Source organism: Podarcis cretensis (genome assembly GCF_951804945.1).
Source record: "Podarcis cretensis genome assembly, chromosome: 13".
Classification (NCBI taxonomy): Eukaryota; Metazoa; Chordata; class Lepidosauria; order Squamata; family Lacertidae; genus Podarcis; species Podarcis cretensis.
Window position 1 is genome coordinate 48,865,451 of NC_137182.1, and position 15,568 is coordinate 48,881,018.

Genomic DNA, 15,568 nt, shown 5'->3' on the forward strand with positions numbered 1-15,568 from the left:
TACCTGTGGAATCTTGTAGAGACCTAATGTGTCTGCCATATGGAAGGTGGTATCATGGCCAAGTCCCCCAATGGTGGATATGAGGGTTTTCTGGGTGTCACATTTGTAGTTGGGGACAAATGTCCTCATTTTGAAGAGGAGGTCTAGAGTCGTACGGTAGGTCATCCTTGAATCATAATAGCTGTCATAGATGTGGAAGCCAAGTGTGATATTGGGCAGGATGTTGGGATTCTCATTGACTTCTTTCACAGCAAATGCCAATGCAAGGACGTGCTGATAAAATTTTGGCACCATACTGTAAATAAAGTAAATTAGGTACAAATATGAATATACTACAATATTGGACATATTCTGTTTCAAACTGAAATGTAAATGTTATATTTGTAATTGATACATCTAAGCTAATAAAATCGATACTGTCCAATGATCAGGACATTACTACTTTGCATGATAGTTTCACATACCTGATGCTCTGCTATTGCATGACATTTTTATCTCAGTTGATCAAGAAAAACAAAAATGTGAATCTATTTCTCCTTAAATAGCTCACCACTTCATTTAACTGAAAGCTGCAGTTTTATACACCCTTATGCAAATGTCCCTATGAATTCAGGTAGCCTTTTTTCTCAGTACAGTGGTAGCTCAGGTTAAGTACTTCATTCGGTCCTGAGGCCCGTACTTAACCTGAAACTGTTCTTAACCTGAAGCACCACTTTAGCTCATGGGGCCTCCTGCTGCCACCGCGCCACCGGAGCAAGATTTCTGTTCTTATCCTGAAGCAAAGTTGTTAACCTGTGGTACTGTTTCTGGGTTAGTGGAGTCTGTAACCTGAAGCGTATGTAACTCTAAGCGTATGTAACCCGAGGTACCACTGTATACATTTGTGGTAGAGTCAGGAAAGTTTCTTCCAAATTAGAACTACAGGTTTCAGGTGTGCAGGCTACTGTAGCTAAGGACGGTCATTGATATTGCAGAAAGGGGAGTCAGATGTCACTGGTTTTACCTTCACACTGGAAGACATAGCTGATGGCAAAATTTGTCTCCTATTTCTTTAGGTTTTCTAGCCCAATGTCAGCCTCTCTTTCTGGGATAATGCCCCATTCTGACAGTATCAGGTTTCTCTGTGCTATCTAACATGAACTGTAGCAGTCCCTGCCTACCTCAACAAATTTCAACCAATTTCCATATCCCTCCATAACTTTCTGAACTTAAATTTTGGCCCAGGGAGGATGTAACTCCTCCCATGGAGTCCCCCCCCCCCAGATCAGGAGCCACAAAATAAATGGAATAATGGAAAGACAAATACCCTCATGAATGTCAGCGGCAATACAACTAACCTAAGAAATTCAAGTCTGTAAAGGACCTTGAATATGAGGTAGTAAATTAAAATACTCCTTCAAAAGGCAAGGAAGCTTTGGGAGATCGAACAATGGTGTATAATTTTATCCTTTGAATATATATATATATATATATATATATATATATATAATAAAAAGTATCCAGTAGCACCTTGGAGACCAAATAAGTTTGTTCTTGGTATAAGCTTTCGTGTGCATGCACACTTTTTCAGATACTAGCATGCACATGAAAGCTTATACCAAGAACAAACTGCGTCAGACCAACACGGCTACCTACCTATAGCTGTAATGTAACCTTAACTATTTATTACATTTTTACCCTTCTCTTCCCCATTGTAAATACACCATTTGATTCAAATTAACTGTAACAATGGCTAGATTCTTTTTTAAAAAAAATTAAAGAAAGGTTTTTTTATTCAAATATTCAGGCAAATTATGGCTCCCACTGCAGCTTGAAAATGTAAGTGATAAAAAAGGATTCATTTAGGATTCCTGTCTGAAGGGCATGAAATAAAGGAAAGGGCAATCCATAGGGGGAATGGAAGATTCTTACTATGAAACATCAAAAACGTCCTGTGATGGGTGATCCTTATACAAAATTTCATAGAAATTGTAAAAGCTCTGAGAAAGAACTCCACCAATGATGAATTCACCTGGCTGGTACCACTCATGTTGAACAGGAAAAGGATTATTCCTGGGGCAGTGGATAAAATTAGAGGTAATAGAAACAGGAGTTATCAGAAACAGCAACACCAATAGCAACATCCTGACAGCCTAGCTTAAGATATACTGTACATTTAATCAATGGGTTGCAAATATATTCCTTGAGAAATAACAGAAATTATGTTGTCCTAAATTGAACTCATAGAGCCCTGTCTGTCTCTCACCTCTACACTAGCTCTCCATAACATATGAGCTTATTTTTTAAACACTTTTAGACTTGCTTGTTGATTTTTTTCTTCCCTTCAGGAAGCCAACTGGGGATTTGACCTGGTAAAGAAATTGCAGTGATTTGAGTAATTGTGGAATAGGAACATTATTTACTTATTAAGAGTTTAGAGTCTGAGTCAGACTTTTACTTTTTTTACTCCCAATCCTGCTGCTTAAATAATAATAATAATAAAATGGCAGAAGGGTTTTTCCTTGAGGTGCTAAGAACAACAGAAAACTCTTGAGTGAAGACACTGTCATCAGGATATAAAGTAGCAGTTCTAAATTTTGAGATTAAGACCATTTCTCAGCATCAGTTATCTTCAAGGAAATGGGAATTCTCTTCTGGATAACCTTCCATAAAGTTTAAGCCTTTGGTGAGTGGGACCAGAAACAAAAGAGCACAGAACACCTAGTCTAAATTTTAAGAGGGTTTCATGTCTAATTTATACTGTCTGACACATTCACGTTGCTCTGTTCCCTATTCAGAGCATCAAGAAACATTATCAGAATTCAATGTCATATTCTGGGTAAGCAAAAACACTGAAAATATGAAGCAGAGCATGGGAGGCATATCTAGTAGTTGTTGGGGTTATTATTGAGGATAATGATTAATAATAATAATAATAATAATAATAATAATAATAATAATAATACATCATAGATGTCTAACCCTCAAGTGATATTGGGTAAGATCATGGGGTTCTCATTGCCAAGGCAAGTCTGTGCTGGTAGAATTTTGTCACCATACTGCAAAGGACGTTAATCAATTTACAGTTTCAGAGGAGAATTTTCTAATTAATGAAATCAACAAACCACAGTGACCTAATGACTTTTCCTTGGTAAGCTAATGACAACAGGAAATTCAGAGTGATTTCACTGGGTAAACAGGAGTGCTAAATTTTGAGATTAAGGCTACTTCCAATGCCATTTCCCTTTAAGATGTGGCAACACTTTTGGAACTCCTAATAACTTTAGGCATTCACAATAAGTTTGTGCTTTTAGATACCTGTTGAAAGCAGTTGGACCTGATGAGCATTTACTGATCCCAACCCTAATCCTGTGGAAAGCCATCTAATTAGATTTTAATTTGATCCTGACCTGTTTTTAGGAGGTGATTTAATTACTGTTTGATTTTATACCCGTGTTATATATTTTATGTTAGCTGCCCTGAGCCCGGCTTCAGCCGGGGAGGATAGGATATAAATAAAAGTTGTTTATTATTATTATTATTATTATTATTATTATTATTATTATTGGAACATTCAAACATATGATTTGTTCTGTCCTGTTCTTAAATCTGAGTGGCATATATTGCCCTACATAATGTAAATATTGAGGATGCCTTTGATGTATCAAAGTTTTAGTTCAGCAATTACAGTACCATCTTAGATTATCCCAGAAAGCGCCACAACATTGAGGAGAGTATTTATTCCCGCTCGATATTAGCAAGCAAAGCATTTAAGGTTCAAGGAAGACACTCAGATACTTAATTTCAGTTAACATGTTTCTTTACTGAAAGACATATAATTCAGTATTACAGAACAAAGTAATATATGGTAAATCAGTCCCATATAAGAAATACATTTTTATAAGTGAATTGAAAGTAAATAAAGCTACCATTCATTCCACAATTTTCAATGCCTTTCCCTACTGCTTTTCTATCCACAAAAGTTCGTTTTTATTATTAAGTTTCTTGTCCTAAAGCAGGAGTCAGTAACATTTCCCCACATTTGGCCAGATTGATCATTCTCCCAGTCCTCGATGGACAATGTTTGATAGGTGGATGGGACAACCAACCTGTCTGCCACTGGGATTCAGAAGGCAATGAGTCTTTTAAATGGACAGTTACAAAGTGGCTTGGTCTCTAGCAAAAACCAAGCTCCCCTCCCCTGCACCCATTTTATTATCACTTTCAATGGAAACTATCTCCCACTCCTGGAGCACCATGGGCTCCCATTACCCATCATCATCATCAACATCATCATCATTATCATCATTGAGAGGATAGAGCCGGAACCAATGGATGCAAGTTATTAGAAAAGAGATTCCAACTAAACATCAGGATCAACTTTCTGATTATAAGTGCTGTTCAACAGTGGAATAGACTTCCCCAGAAGGTGGTGTACTCTCCCTCATTGAAGGTTTTTAAGCAGAAGTCGAATAGTCATCTGTCATGGATGCATTGGCTCCCAGTACATTTCTGAGCACAATTCAAAGTGTTGGTGCTGACCTTTAAAGCCCTAAATGGCCTCGGTCCTGTATACCTGAAGGAGCGTCTCCACCCCCATCATTCAGCCTGGACACCAAGATCCAGCTCCGTGGGCCTTCTGGCGGTTCCCTCATTGCGAGAAGTGAGGCTACAGGGAACCAGAGAGAGGGCCTTCTTGGTAGTGGCGCCCACCCTGTGGAACGCCCTCCCATCAGCTGTCAAAGAGATAAACAACTACCTGACATTCAGAAGACATCTTAAGGCAGCCCTGTTCAGGGAAGTTTTTAACATGTAACGCTGTACTGTTTTTAACACTTGATTGGGAGCAGCCCAGAGTGGCTGGGGAAACTCAGCCAGATGGGCGGGGTATAAATAAATTATTATTATTATTATTATTATTATTATTATTATTATTATTATGATGCTTAATTGAGGTTCAATCATTTAAAGGGCTGGAACAGATGACCCTGAGGGACTCCTCCAACCATACAGTGCTATGATTTTATAATGGTGGGTAAAATGCCATAAACAAAGGATAAATGGACACCTTTTAAAATCAAACATCACAAATATAGTATCAGAACAGGATAATAGAACAATATGATGGCAAATATAAAAACATACTAAAAAGCTGAATCTGAGTCCAGTAAATACAACAAGGTTTCATGAGCAACAGACAACTTAACAAGGTATGATAGGAGTTTCACATGCTCCTAGAAAGATCTCTCTCATGATGTTCCTCAAAGTCCTTCTACTGCAGAATCTTCTTATAAGACTTTTAAATTGAGAGGCTGGGAAGGCTGGAAGCATCCCTCCCGGGGGATCTTCTGGAAAGAGACAATCTGGGAACTCACCTTCTGCTTTTGATAGTTCCTATGAAGTCCCACATGATGTCAGCTGAGAATAAGGTGGGTGTGGTTTGGGCAAAACAGGGCCCACCAGCAAGTTGTTCCTCACTCCTGAGCTAAGGTGACAGAGCATTTTAATCTGCTTGAATTTGAAAACCCTAAATATTCTAAATTGATCCTATGAAAGAGTATCACCTCAAAGTAACCACTTTTACGGAAAACTCCCTTATATATAACAATAGAATAGAATAGAAAGAAGAAGGAAGGCTGAATTTACATCCTTCTCCTTATCATCTGCTCCCTGTTGTTCAGCTCTGGCTTCAAAATAATGATGTAGCATTTAGGGGCAAAGATGCAGACCAACAACCCAGCACTGGAGGACAAGATGGAGAAGATCTCCACCACCACCATGGATTTCCCTTTGGTGCTCAGGTAGGTTGGAACAAAAGAAAGCCAAACACTGCAGAACAGCAACATGCTGAAGGTAATGAACTTGGCTTCATTAAAACTGTCTGGCAATTTGCGGGCTGCAAATGCCACAACGAAGCTGGCAATGGCCAGGAGGCCCATGTAGCACAAGACAGAGTAAAACATGGTCACCGAGCCTTCATTACATTGCACAATGGTTTCTTCCATGACCGAGTACATGTCTTGATCTGGAAATGGTGGAGAGATCATCAACCACCCAGTACAAATAATCACTTGAACGAGGGAGCAGGAAAGGACAACGGAGTTGGACAGTTTTTTTCCTACGCACTTCCTCATACTGGACCCAGGCTTGGTGGCCATGAAAGCTGCAACTACCGTGATAGTTTTGGCCAGCACACAGGAAACAGCCACAGAGAAGACAATGCCGAAAGTTGTTTGGCGAAAAAGGCAGGTCATTTTGCCAGGGTGTCCAATGAATAGAAGAGATGAGAGGAAGCAGAATTGGAGGGCGATGAGGAGAGCGTAGGTGAGATCCCTGTTGTTGGCTTTGACAATTGCAGTGTCTTTGTGTTGAATAAACGCTGCAAGCACCAAAGTTGTGATCAGGGAAAAAGAAAGAGAAAGTGAGGCCAAAATGATCCCTAAAGGTTCTTCATAAGAAAGAAAGTTGATAGTTTTAGGGATGCATCCATTTTTCTTCTTGTTTGCATACTGATCTTCTGGGCATCTGAAGCAGTCAGCCATATCTGACAAACAGAAGAAAGTCAAACTCCATTTGCAATTCATCAGTGATTTCTGTCTACTATGTAGCCGTTATTGATTCTGTTGATCTATTTGGAACCTTCTTTATTGTCAGAGAGCAGGTTGTATATTTGAATTACTCACTACATTCCTGCTGAATCTGAAACAGGTTTTGTTTTGTTTTTTACATCTTTGTAAGTGGCCATGCTGTCTCACCAAGATGGCATAGTGAGTGGAACCTTGGTTTTTTGGGAGGACAGTTAACTGAGACCAAAAGAAACCAAAACATATTTTGCTCCCATATTTAATTGTCTCTAGGTGAGGATGTTTTTGCCTTTCCTTCAGTAAGTGCCAGTAGCCATTGTTAGGCAATAGGGTGGACTGTAAAGGGTCTATAAATTGATAAGAGCAAGGCATGCAATGAGGTCAGATGGGGCCCAGTGTTGTCTATCTCCCCCCCCCATATATATGCAGTTGCCTCCTGGGAACCTGAATGCCTGTCTTGCCAAATACAAAGCTCCAACCTTGTTCAGCTATGAAGGATGTCGAATGCAGCTACACCATCAAGTGGAATGCCATTCAAATAGCAAATGCTGGTTGGAATTAGTGCCATGACATTTCCTCTTCCCTGAAGCATAATGAATAAAGTTCTGGCCTAATAACACAATGGATGATGTCTAGCATGTTTCTTTTTTAAAATAATAATAATAATAATATTTATTACTTTCCCAACAATTTAAACACTACAAAAAAGAAGAACAATACAATACAACACAAAAACACTACACAACACCAACACATTTAAACTAACAAAACAAAACAAAAACAATTTAAAAAACATCAAATAATTTCAATATCTTATCTTTCAGATGTCTAGCATGTTTCATTCTGACTACACACATCATTTGCAAATCTACAACTGCTGTACCATTTTACTACTTGACAGGTTCACTCAGTGCTTTTTTTCTAAAAAAAGAAATGTTTAGGGGTACTCTTCTTTTCCTACTCATATTGAAATATTGCTCCTCACTGAGGCCAAACTTAGATACACAAAATGTTTAGAGGAAGGCACACTGGGAAAATAAGCACTGGCTTCACTTAAATTATGTGCACAGTGAAATCATTTTTGGGGATGGGGGGATTAATTTCAGATCCACCAACTTGGGATTTCACCAGGCTCTTTTATTTTTGAATGTATTGATGACGTGTTACTGGAAAGTAGCAATAAAATATTCACACCACTCGAAGCAGGATAGTGTGGTTTTCAATAGAAACTTGCTAATCTTGTACAATGAAAACTGTCACATACCATTCTGGTTTGAAATCTTCCCTTCTGGACATGGAGTACAATCATAGCAGCAAAATTTCTGTCCTTCCTTACTTTTCTTCTGATAGCCCGCATGACAGTAGTCATTGCACACAGAAATGGGCATTACCTATTAATAAACATGAAATCATTGCAGAAGTGAAAAATATTTGAAAGAATATTTCAGCTACTGCAGTTCAAATAAAAATGGGATCTCTCATCCCAGAAACATTGGCATAGGACTGCTGCTTTATACATGGTCCAACCATCAGCCCATTTTTATTAAGACACTGGAATGAAAGAGGCAAAATACAAAATACAGATAAATCTAGGATCATTTTGTTAACTAACTTTCAGAAATCAGAAACTTTATAGTGGAAATACCATATGTGGCAGATATTCAAAACTTCTATCACTCTCCTGGGGCCACTAGGGGGCGCATCGGAAGATGGCTGGCAATAACATCTCTCCAACCCACACGAGGTAATTTGGAGGCTATGATGGGAGTAATTAGCCTCCCTACCCCCCCCCCGAGGATGGTGGGGGGACTGCCTTGCCTGCTGTGCCCTATGCCACCCCCAATTTGTGGGGATGGGGGCACTAGGCACAAAGCCCTCCTGTGGGATTCCGATGCTCCTGGACGCCGTCCCTGATCCACGCCACTAGCTGCAAGAAGTTCAAACGAAACAATTTGGATGAAGGAATGCACGTATCTCAAGGAAGAAGGGGGAGTAAAGACTGCTAACAGAAGAGATCTCTGATAAAATAGGACGAGTCGGAGGAACAAGAGAAATCATGAGAAGATACGCCAAGACTCGGTATGGCAAATGACTGATGGGGGAGGGGGAAAAACTTTCCTTTCTTTCCTTATGTGATTAAACAAGAATCCCCTCCCCTCACGAGTCAGAAATGTCGTTTTAAGGACATAAGCTGTGGATTTAAGGCTGTGTGGAGATAAACTTTCGAACCAAAGCATGTTTTAAGAAGAGCGTGGAATGTATAAAAGCTTTGGAATGATGCAGTTAAAAATGCCGTCACCATATTGGGAAGTTCTGTCGGAGGACTTAAGTCTGAGAGGAGAAATAGAGAAATAGAGCTGTTTTTATATTGTGGGTGAAATTCCTCAGTGGGACTTAAGAGTGACAGTTTTGCGAGATTAATGATGGAAAGAGCGATGTTATCTATGAAGGAGATGATATATGGAAACCATCTCGATTTGAGGATTGGAAGAACAGAAAAATTCACACAGGATTATTATTGGTGTTTATCGGCTTCAGGAGACTATCAGAAGAGATCATAAAGAAAAAAAGAGAAAGTATATGAACAAGATATGATGTGGAAACAGCAAGATAAGACTGGATAGAATTATGAACTCTGTTTGGATTGATTTGGACTGATTTGGACATTAACGCAGTAGCAAGAAGATGATCAGAATCCCCCTTCGGATCTTGAAATATGGGTCCCCCCAACAAAATTTAAAATTCGGCTTTGTAATTCGGAATTTATGTGATGTGATTTAATTTGATTTGATTGGCCGGTTAATAAAAAATATTTTTTTAAAAAAAAAAAAAAAACTTCTATCACTCTCCTAAACCAGTCAGTATTTGGTAAGCCTTTTTAAAATTCACACTGTCTTTGAGGCCGCAAACTCAAAGAGAATGAACCAAGTTAACCTGAAACGTCATCCATACTCTGCCCCACAGGCTTAAGAGGCCATTGTACAAGTAGCTTAAACAAGAATTCAGCGGAGGAGTATATCAGTATGCTCATCAGTAGGAGAATGTGGGGCCTACAATACAGTCATAGGAGCCAACTTCTAGGGGCCAAGGTCCCTTCACATACACCCTCAGTAAAATAATTGAGGGGCCAACCCTCTCCCAGAGGTGATGGGCATTGTCATTCCAAATGTGTGCATGAGCCACGTCTTGCAACTGATTAATCGATGCAGGGCTTACCCCCCCCCCCAATATATTTTTCAAGTTGGCACCCCTGCCTAGATTCCAGACCTGGTTAAAATCATTGTGCCATATAATCATGTCCTCATCAATGCTGAATTCTTTTCCATCAGCTGCATCAGAATCAACCCATCCAATCTTCAATCGAAGGAAGGACCTGTTTGGGAACGTGACTATGTTCATGATGTCAAATCCCCCTCCCACTTCTCTTTGATCAGTAAAGGACACGGTTTCTCCAGCTGAGTTGTTAAATGAAATGTCACGAAGAATAGGATGCAGCTAATAGAAAGAGAAAATGGAGTTGAATGGGAAATAGCATAAATGAGATTTTGAATAAAATGCCATGGTTTACAGAAACATTTCTTCATGAATCTTATTTAGTTATAGTAACATAGCTTCAGTTAACAAAGAATATGTGCAAAATATCTGTGATTTTGACACACAGATAGACTTTATTATGCATTGGAAGCCCTTTTTATTCATCTCTAATATTCCCTTTATTTTCTCCTTTCCCTCTTTTCTTCTTTTTTTTTCTTGTGAGGTCCTATATTTGGGGCCCTTGTTAAGGCCTAGGGATTATTCATAGGGGTGGTCATGGCGGGCCCTAGGTGGAAGACAGGGAAGCATTGGCTGAGAGGTAGGGAGGAAATCGGTGGGATCTCAGGTGAGAGCTGTGAATTGCCTCTAGGAAAGGACTCAGTATTCTTCCTGTTTTACTGTAGTTTTTGTAACTGTTATATTATTGTATTGTGAAGAACTCTAAGAAAAATATTATTTGGAGAAAAGTACACAATTTAATATTCAAACATTATTATTTTTCAGTGAATACAATTTGCAATACCATTTAAACAGAACTTCTGATTCCTAATTTGATAAAGTCCTTATTTTTTTCTTTTAACAATAAATAAAAGAAATTAAGGGCAGCCTAAATAAATACTATTACTACAGGTTGAAAGCAGCATAAGCTTGGACATTATAACTGAACTTCTTCTTCCAAAATATAACAAAAAATTATGTTTTATTCCATAAAGCTGTTAGGCTGGTTTATATGTATTCTTTTATAAGTTGGTGTAATCATAGTTACTATGGATTAAATTTTCTCCAACCATTCAGCTATTCTTAGCTATTGTAGTCTTAGCAGCAGTTTATGAGTCTGAACTAAATTTCTTGATAATATTCTGGAATACTATCTTATAATCATAATCATCATTTATTATATATGCCCCAACCATCTGGCAAGGTCGCCCCATCCACTCTGGGAGACTTCCAACACATATTAAAATATAATCAAACATTAAAAACTTCCCGATACAGGGCTGCCTTCAGATGACTTCTAAATAATAATAGTTTTATTAGATAACCAAGTAGAAATGTCTTAAGTTCCAGTGGTATATAAAGTCATGCAGATAATGATATTTTTTCTCTTCATTCTCAGAACAATACCTGCCAAGGCTCCAGGTCCTGAAGTTTTAATCTTTCACTTTTTCCCATTGCTCTCTGCTTGGATCTGGGTGAGTAAATGTTATGCAAGGCATGAGCCACAGCATAGACACCATTATAGATGCTGTAGCTGTGACCAGTCATGCCCATTTCAAACAGAGACCTTGGAAGACTCTGCAACCTCTCCTCTCCAGAACACATGCCACTGAACTCTATTGGCACATCAAGATTTGGAAATACACAGTCAAATGCTTGCTCCCAGAAGACTTTGATGAAACCATCTCCCTGTGTCCAGGAAGGCTTTATGTTGTGAAGAAATTCCTTGAAAGCTGGAAGATTTTGTGAGTGGATTGTGAAGGAGAGGGAACCCTGGAAGAGCAGGACACTCCAAACCTTACTAAAACCCATAGTTATGAAATCAGTCTGTGCTGTAAAGATCCATACCTTTTTAAATGATGTGTTTTTCCTGTTTGTGGGATCTGGCAGAAATATAATAATTCTCAGTGCTATAATTGCCAGAGATTCTCCATAAACAATAATTGTAGTGACTTTATTATTTCTGATATGTACATAGATATCCAAGGCTATATCATGCATTTCATCCACATTATCATAGTGGACTTGTTTTGGAATTTTTTGTGTGAAGGCTGAGCAAATTCCATTTTCAGAAAGCAATGGTTCGAGGTTCTGCAAGAAATGTTCCCCACTGTTGTCATTCAGAGCAAAGAGTCCGATCCATGTCCATCCAAAATGCTTAAGCAAGTGGATAATCCCAAGAAACTGGTGGGCTTCATTGGGCACCATGCGATAAAAAGAAGGAACCTGTCTTGTATCACTCTCTGCTGAGGGATATGAACCATATGCAAACTGAAAGAAAATGTGAATATAATCTCAAATCGTATGGAAAACATTCTCTCTGTACCATTTGGCTTTTTATTCCACAAATTCTAAGCTTTCTTTTTTCTAATTGCACATTTGATTTGAGCTGTGAGCAGTTCAATCTCACATCCCTATATATAAAACAGAAAAGGCAATCTACAAGGAATATGGGATAAAGATGCAGGCTTGTATAGATCTAAATCTTAAATTAAGGATCATGGCTAAGCTAGATGCATTAATTTTGATAAGTCTGTTCTGAGTAGAACTACTGGCTAGAATACTTCCCAATAGGACCGCCCTGTGTAAAACAAACATGGAAGCAACCCATAGAGGCAGGAAGAAAAAAATCTCATTCACCCCTTCATACCTCTTACCTGTGGTATCCCCATATCCTCATTTATGCATCTTACCTGTGGTATCTTGTAGAGACCTAATGTGTCTGCCATATGGAAGGTGGTATCATGGCCAAGTCCCCCAATGGTGGATATGAGGGTTTTCTGGGTGTCACATTTGTAGTTGGGGACAAATGTCCTCATTTTGAAGAGGAGGTCTAGAGTCGTGCGGTAGGTCATCCTTGCATCATAATAGCTGTCATAGATGTGGAAGCCAAGTGTGATATTGCGCAAGATGTTGGGATTCTCATTGACTTCTTTGACAGCAAAAGCCAATGTTAGGACGTGCTGATAAAATTTTGGCACCATACTGCAAATAAAGTAAATTAGTTACAGATATGAACATACTACAGTATTGGACATCTTCTGTTTCAAACTGAAATGAAAAGATTGCATTTGTAATTGACACATCTAAACTAATAAAATCGATACTGTCCAATGATCAGGGCATTACTGTTTTGCATGACACCTTCACACCTGCTGTTCTTCTATTCCTTGACATTTCCCTCTTAGTTGATCAAGAAAATTAAAACTCATCTGTTTCTCCTTAAATAGGTGACCACTTCATTTAACTGAAAGCTGCAATGTTATACAGACTTACATGAAAGTCCCATTGAATTCAGATAGCTTTGTTTCTCAGTATACAGCTGTGGTTTGGGCAGGAATGTTGCTTGCACATTAGAACCACAGGTTTGAGGTGTGCAGGCTACTGTAGCTAAGGCCAGTCATTGATCCTGTGGTGCATCAGATGGAAAGGGGATTCAGGTGGCAATGGACTTACCTTTACACTGGAAGACACAGCTGATGGCAAAATTAGTCTCCTAATTCTTTAGGTTTTCTAGCCCAATGTCAGCCTCTTTGGGCTAATGCCCAAAGACAATCTCAGGTTTCCCTGTGCTTATCTAACCTGAACTGTCGCAATCCCTGTCTGCCTCAACACAATTCAACCAATTTCCATATCCATCCATATAGGATAACTTTCACCATGATGTAACTCCTCCCATGGAGGTTTTTCAGATCAGGAGCCACGAAAGAAATATTTAATGGACAGGCAAATTTATTCATGAATGTCAGCGGCAATACAATTTACCTAAGCAATCATTTCAACTCAGCACACACTGAAACTTTAAAAGACCTTCAATATGTGGTAGTAAAATCTAATACTCTTTCAAACTTCAAGGAAGCTTTGGGGATATTGAAGGATGGTGTATGGTTTTATGTTTTGAATTCATCTGTAACGTAACCTTATCTATTTAGTTACATTTTCACCCTTCTCTTCCCCACTCCTCACAATAAGTATACTGCAGAGCAATTGTAAATACACCTTTTTATTCAAATCATTTTTTGAGAGCTGGTAGGCTTTAATTTTTTTTAATTGAAATAACATTTTTCCAGGCAAAATGTAGCTCCAATTGCAGCTTGAAAATGCCAGTGATAAAATTATCCCTCTCTTTAGGATTCATGTCTGTAAAGCATGAGACAAAGGGAAAGGCAATTCGAAGGGGCAATGAAAAAGTCTTACTATGAAACATCAAACAGGTTCTTTGATGGGTGTTCCTTAAAGAAAACTTCATAGAAAATGTAATAGCTCTGAGTAACAACTCCCCCAATGATGAGTTCACCTGGCTGGTACCACTCGTGTGGAACAGGAAAAGGATTATTCCTAGGGCAGCGGATAGAATTAGAGGTATTAGCAACAGGAGTTATTAGATTCAGCAACACCCATAGCAACACCATCCTGGCTGCCTAGCTTATGGTATACATTTAATTGAAAGGTTGCAAATACATTCCTTGAGAAGTAACAGAAATTATATTGTCCTAAATTGAACTGATAGAGCCCTTTCTGACTCTCACCTCCACACTAGCTCTGTATAACATATGAGCTTATTTTTAAGTACTTTCAGGCTTGCTTGTTGATTGTTTTCTTCCCTTCAGGAAGCCATCTGGGGATTTGATCTGGTGAAGAAATTGCAGTGATTTGAGTAATTGCAGAATAGGAATATTCTTTGCTTATTCAGATTTTAGAGTTTGAGTAACACTTTTGCTTTTTTACTCCCAATCCTGCTGCTTAGATAAAAGAAAAAAGTGGCAGAAGTTCTAAATTTTGAGATTCAGACCACTTCTCAACTCCAGTTCTCTGCAAGGAAATGGGACTCAGCACTTCTCAATAAGATCAAGCTATAGTTTAAAAATGGATGGCCTGATTCATTTGCAAGAAACAGCAGAAGGCACTGGTTTTTTTTAATGGGGGGGATGCAGTGGTACGCATACGCCTATACATTTTGTGAACCTAACGGGAGAAGAAACTATTTTTTATTTTATTTTTCTAGCATGGTGAATCATCAGTTCCATTGCTACCCCCCGATGGTGGCCTTTTGTCCATTTACTGTATTTATTTTTCCCGGTTTGGACTATAAAATTGTGGTTTTCTTGAGTCAAAATGAGAGTACCCTAAACTTTTTTTTTTTTTTTTTTTAGAAAAAAAGCACTGGCAGAAGGTATTGGTATGTTGGAGGGGTGGGCTTTCATTTTCAGCATGACTAATGAATTCTCTTCTGGGTAACCTTAAATAAGCTATATGCCATTGGTGAGTGGGACCAGAAATGAAAGAGCAGAGAACACCTTATCTAAACCTTAACAGTGTATCATGTCTACTTTATACTCTCTCACACATTCCCATGGCTCTGTTCCCCATTCAGAGTTTCACGAGACATTATCAGAGTTCAAGATCATGTTTTGCGTAAGCATAATATAAAGTGGAGCATGGGAGGGATATCTAGCTGTTGGTGGTGTTATTATTTATGGTAATGATTAATCATAATCATAGCCATAATACATCATTGATGTTGAACCCCAGAGTGATATTCAGCAAGATCGTGTGGTTGTCATTGATCTCTTTCACAGCAAATGCGAAGGCAAGTCTGTGCTGGTAGAATTTTGTCACCATACTGCAAATGAAGTTGATCAATTTACAGTTTCAGAGGAGAATTCTATGATGAATTAAATCAGCATATCAAAATATTGTGCATTTCTGTCTCAAACCTTTTGGGATTTAAATGTCAGTGTTTTATTCTTAAT

At 38.6% G+C, this 15,568-nt stretch overlaps 1 protein-coding gene across 5 annotated transcripts in view; it reads right to left on the reverse strand.

The window, feature by feature from the left end:
* Positions 1-11,270, reverse strand: part of LOC307201988 (vomeronasal type-2 receptor 26-like) — a 29,288-nt gene extending 18,018 nt beyond the window's left edge. For 4 of the 5 annotated variants that reach the window (XM_079951589.1, XM_079951587.1, XM_079951590.1 and 1 more), the window contains exons 1-4: positions 11,223-11,270; positions 9,831-10,058; positions 7,828-7,954; positions 4-295 (exon numbers count right to left, since the gene is read on the reverse strand). In XM_079951589.1, the coding sequence (XP_079807715.1) occupies positions 4-295; positions 7,828-7,859 (324 nt within the window). In that variant the 5' untranslated portion in view covers positions 7,860-7,954; positions 9,831-10,058; positions 11,223-11,270. Of the gene's footprint in view, positions 1-3; positions 296-7,827; positions 7,955-9,830; positions 10,068-11,222 lie in introns of those variants that run through there. The other variant, XM_079951588.1, reaches the window with a different exon arrangement.
* Positions 11,271-15,568: the final 4,298 nt, after the last annotated feature.